Below are 4,668 nucleotides of genomic sequence, written 5' to 3'. Positions count from 1 at the left end.
AACATGTAAAATGTTTTATTGTAAATTTATATTCACTTAAATGCATAAAAATGTATGTCTAACTGATTTAACATTACTATCTTTATTTCTGTAAATATTTAACAGCACCAGACAACAAATGTGAATTTTAAACCCTCACACAAAGTATTTCATTTATTGTAATAGCTGTAACTGACTACTACAGATTGTGCATGACGTTGGGAAGATGTTTAACTTGTCTTAAAAGATTTGTCTGCATTACCAAAAGTCTGATCTTTACCCTTTTAATCTAAACTTGATTCTATAGCCTAAATATTAAATTAATAGTTGTCAAAAGTCCACAGATTTCAGCTTTCTCTCCTCGTTGTCAGTAAGAGGTTGCTGGGAGAGGAGTTTTTCGTGCAGACGGTGGTGCTTGCCTATACCCAGCTTGGGCAGACCTCGGTTCAGCCCCTCCAGCAGCACACAGGAYTTGCACAGTGCCTGGCTGGAGATGTAGCCGCAGCGAGTGCAGGTTCCCTGGACGGGCATCTTCACCCCCTCGCGCACAGACAGGTTCTCACCGGAGTGGATGATATCCACGATGGAGCTAGGCCGTATACTCTCCAGGTCCTTGAGAAAGGTCCTTGCATGGCCGCGATAAGCATTGGGGGAGTAGATACACTCGGTGGAAAAGTAGTCTAGTTTTTTAAAATAAGCRTAYAAAACRATCTCTTTCTCATAGGCGTATTTGAGGGGTTTGCACCGCGGTACAACACCGTCGCCCTCGCTGGCTGTGGAGATGGTGGTGCAGCGACGGAGACGAGCTATGTCTCCACGCAACACGTTCATCAACACCGTCTCCGCCACGTCGTCAGCGTTGTGACCTGCGAAACGAAATGAGCACCACTGTCATTCTACTGCAGGCTAACAGTAATGATGTGTTTCAAACTTTACCTGTACAGATCTTATCCACTTTCAGCATGATGGCTCCTCTGTCCAGCGCCTGTCTCCTGAACACACCGCAGAACGTGCAGTTATTTTTCAGCCCCACCTGCTTCACTATAGCATCCATAGTCCAGCCATAGAGCTCCTCGTACGACACGATCTTTAGCGGCAGCTCGTACTGCTGCTGGTTTCTCTTCACAGTCTCCAAGGAGTCGTCTCGGTAGCCGGTGATCCCTTCATCCACAGAGATGAGCATGAGCTGSAGGCCGTAGTTGTATCGCTCGTTGAGGAGCTTCATAACGTGTGCGAGCACCGTGGAGTCCTTTCCTCCCGAGGCTGCGATGCCTACAACCTCTTTAGGTTTGAAAAGCTCTGCTGCCACGATGGTCTGATGTACCTCCTCCTCAAACGCCCAAAARAAGCACTCCTTACACAGGGAATGGCCGGTTTTTGGACGTTTCAGCACGGCCCGTTTCTCAGAGCAGCTGCTGCACAGGATCGGCATTCTGACTGTGGATCGACAAAACACAATGTACAGATGGGTTAAAAACATGCTCCCAAATATATATCTGACAACATCATCTTAAGAAAGGGAGGGAAATAGAATTTTCATTCCCTAAGGATGTGGCAAGTTTTCTTATTTATAATTAAATTAACTCCAAGACAAAATAATAAAGGTTTCAATTGAATGGAGAGACAAAAATACCAACATCACAAATAAATTTCAGTGTCACTGAGTGAAATACATATTTGATGGGGGATTTTGGCCAGAAACTTTCTAAACCCTTCAGGTTTTTTAGCTTCCACTTGACAACTTTTTTGACTTTTTGCTCTTGTTTCATTGTTGAATGAGCAAAATCACAATATATCCCACCCTGTATTTTTGTTAATTATAGTGTGTCAATCTGAAACTAAATGACAAACTAATTTATTTAAACGGTTCTTGAGTACAATAAAAAAACTGTAGCTTTACAATAATAATAATATGTAAACCTGTTTGATTTTTCAATGCACTGCACAGATTACGATTAGGCACCATCCTGTTACAACTTACTGTAATTAAASAAGAAGATAGTGAATTAAAGTGTTATAAAGAGAGCCGAATTAATAAAATAAGTCAATGAAATATATAAACACAGACGCCCAACATTACATCAAATATCTAATAAAATGTTTTAGCTAGACAAGAAAACACATCAAATTTACGTGAGGTTAGGTTTTCGCACCAACGTTTCCAAGTTGAAGTTTGACGAGAGGATGTGGGAATCAAATACACGAAAAAAATAAAATAAAAGCTTTCAAACTCTTATTTATCAAAGCAACTTTATTGCTAAACTACAAATAGCCGCATGTTGCTACCTCATATTTTGACAGTCTTCCTGACCGGAAACAGAAAGCAGCAGAAGCTGTAAAACTCCGCAGCGCCRCCTGATGGTCGGAGTTGATCATTGCAAGGTCTCCTACAACGGAATAACACGAAGGCCACTCTGTCTGTCTGTTAGCAAAATATCTCAAGAACCACAAGGGGGTATAAAAACTTTTAGAAAGTAATCCCTGAGTGTATATCCACAGTTTATTAACTTTTGGTGTCAACTCGGTCAAAGATTGTCGCMAAAGACATAAAAATTGCTCTAATTCAGTCAATTTTACTAGTATTGAGATATGAATTTTAGTGTGGTTGTTGCTCAGTACCAGCCCTAAAACATACTCTGAGCATTACACATTTAGCTACATCTTTGCTTAAAACTTTGGCRTTTRTTGTTGGCATAATTTTGTTTATCTGTTAGCAATCTCATGAACCACTCCGTGGATATTAATGAAATTCTCAGAATGTAATTATTGGATGTTTAGCTACAACTAAGGAACTTTTGCAGCCACTCCAGGTTAATTTGACCACAATACCCAACTAATAATAATACTATTAATACTAATTAATATACAATTCGTTAATTTTACTTGGACTGAGATAAAAAATGGTGTGGCAGTGGCTGAGACTAGCCACAACATGTCAATATGTGCTTGAGTCAACCTCAACACATGATCTGTGCAAACACATTTTGTGAGATCTTGCAGTATCGTGCATGACGTGGGCTGTGATGTGCATAAGAGAGGCCTTTAAATTTTGACTCAACATCAGCTAAGGCTGAAGAACGTTTGTGCTGTGCAGTACAGGAATAAATCACAAGGCTAAGTTAAGCAAGAGGAATTTATTAGTTTGCTTYGATCAACATCAGTGCCACAGCAGCTGCAGCAGATGTTGAAATGTGCAGGGTCACAGAAGAACAGGGGGGGCTGCTGGGAGGGATCAAGGTCGTCGAGGTCAGGATTCACGACAGGAACGAGTCACAAGCTCAGTTGATGGGGTGAAAAGCACCCCTCAGATGCCACTGCATGTCTCTGATGCGCCGGACTGACTGGATCTGGGGGATCTGGGCTCCAAACTCGCTGCTGTCCTCGTACTCCCCCTTTTCAAACAGGTACTGGTAGCCTCTGTATCCTGGGTACTGATAGCCCACCCAGCTGGTTCACCAGGGCCACACAGAGAGGGAAATCAGACGTTAGAGGTGAAACCACAAGGCAACGTGTAGGAGCTGTCCTCAAACCCACTCGTCACCTGCTGGGACTTACGTGCCACTCTGGACCCGAACAGAAGACACCTTCTCCTGGTAGCCATGAGCATGGAAGCTGGGGACATCATCGTCTATGATTTCTATCTTCTTCCCTGCAAAGCTGGGGTTTTCGTAAAGAACAATCTTGTGCTCCTGGCTGTCCTGAGAAAAAGAGACAAAGAAATAAAATCCCAAAACAAATATGAGCTCRGAGTAGATGAGAGAAAGGGGTAGGGGTCCATTTTTGTTTTCAAAGCTCCTTCTTACAACTTTAATCGGGCGGAATGCAACAATGGTGTCGCTCCGTCTGCTGTTAGTCCAGGAATCCCAGCGAGGATACTCCCCCTTCTCAAACACATACTGCTCACCCTTACAGTTGGCCTGCTCGTATCCCACCCACCTGACAGGGCAGAGGAGAGAGAGACGGGGGGTTAAATTAGTCTTTTCTGATCGTTTCATCCTGCAGGCTGTCCAACGCTCATTCACAAAGCCACTCTAATCTAGATCGGTCTTCATTTATTTATTTTTTTGTTTGTTTGCCTGCGACCCACACTCACGGTCCACACAGCACCAGTATGGAGCCCACTTTCTCCATGCCTGCTTCCTGGAGGTTGTTACAGGGACCAGTCAGCTCATGGCAGCGTCCCTGGAAGTTTTCCTGCTCATAGATGACGAGCTGTGTGTCGGCAAGAGAAAAAAGGAGAGAGAGTGCACTTTAAACTGAGTTTTGTTGAGCTCATGACCTAAATATCAGGTCTGGGGCACTAAAAAAATCTAAAAACGGTCAGTCAAAGTGRTAACTTCCCTCCCACCTTAAACGCACTGCTGCCTGGCTGCTGCTGCTTGGATGCAGGAATCTGGTGGTCTGTGGCCATAGTGAGCAGATCGGTGAGGATGAAACTGAAAAGAAACACAGACGAAGCTATGGAAAGGTTTCTAGCAACTAGTGCTGATCATGTTGAAAATCTTTTTAAATACAAACAGATCTGAATCAATATTTTGGTCACTTTTACATGCAAATGCATTAAAAATGATCTGTCCTTCCAAAACAAGCTTCAGCAGTCCACAGCCTTCTGAACACAGAACCACATTAACGAGAGACGYCGTGGAGTTTATCAGATAAAATATAGAAGCTGAACGAACAAATACAGAT

At 42.9% G+C, this 4,668-nt stretch overlaps 2 protein-coding genes across 4 annotated transcripts; both read right to left on the bottom strand.

Moving 5' to 3' along the window:
* Positions 1–2,337, bottom strand: ctu1 (cytosolic thiouridylase subunit 1 homolog (S. pombe)). 3 transcript variants are annotated; one of them, XM_014024964.1, is made up of 3 exons: positions 2,266–2,337; positions 916–1,416; positions 1–845 (listed from the first exon to the last, which is right to left on the bottom strand). In XM_014024964.1, the coding sequence occupies exons 2-3, from the start codon at positions 1,409–1,411 to the stop codon at positions 310–312; spliced, it is 1,032 nt and encodes a 343-aa protein (XP_013880418.1). In that variant the 5' UTR covers positions 1,412–1,416; positions 2,266–2,337; the 3' UTR covers positions 1–309. The 3 variants fall into 3 exon arrangements, with proteins under 3 accessions (XP_013880418.1, XP_013880417.1, XP_013880416.1); XM_014024963.1 differs by having other exon boundaries at positions 2,113–2,299; XM_014024962.1 differs by having other exon boundaries at positions 2,133–2,299.
* A 757-nt stretch (positions 2,338–3,094) lies between these two features.
* Positions 3,095–4,436, bottom strand: crybb2 (crystallin, beta B2). Its single transcript, XM_014024961.1, has 5 exons — positions 4,328–4,436; positions 4,073–4,191; positions 3,783–3,915; positions 3,535–3,677; positions 3,095–3,426 (listed from the first exon to the last, which is right to left on the bottom strand). The coding sequence occupies exons 1-5, from the start codon at positions 4,388–4,390 to the stop codon at positions 3,258–3,260; spliced, it is 627 nt and encodes a 208-aa protein (XP_013880415.1). The 5' UTR covers positions 4,391–4,436; the 3' UTR covers positions 3,095–3,257.
* Positions 4,437–4,668: the final 232 nt, after the last annotated feature.

Source organism: Austrofundulus limnaeus, unplaced genomic scaffold (genome assembly GCF_001266775.1).
Source record: "Austrofundulus limnaeus strain Quisiro unplaced genomic scaffold, Austrofundulus_limnaeus-1.0 Scaffold449, whole genome shotgun sequence".
NCBI lineage: Eukaryota > Metazoa > Chordata > Actinopteri > Cyprinodontiformes > Rivulidae > Austrofundulus > Austrofundulus limnaeus.
The sequence above is the reverse complement of the archived record's forward strand: the minus strand, read 5'-3'. Positions and strand labels throughout refer to the sequence as shown.

Coding starts and splice junctions, on each gene's coding strand:
- crybb2 (XM_014024961.1), bottom strand. CDS start 4,390: ATGGCCACAGACCACCAGATTCCTGCATCCAAGCAGCAGCAGCCAGGC. Junction 3,916..4,072: donor ATACTGGTGCTGTGTGGACC/GTGAGTGTGGGT, acceptor CTGCCCTGTCAG/GTGGGTGGGATACGAGCAGG. Junction 3,678..3,782: donor CATTCCGCCCGATTAAAGTT/GTAAGAAGGAGC, acceptor TCTTTTTCTCAG/GACAGCCAGGAGCACAAGAT.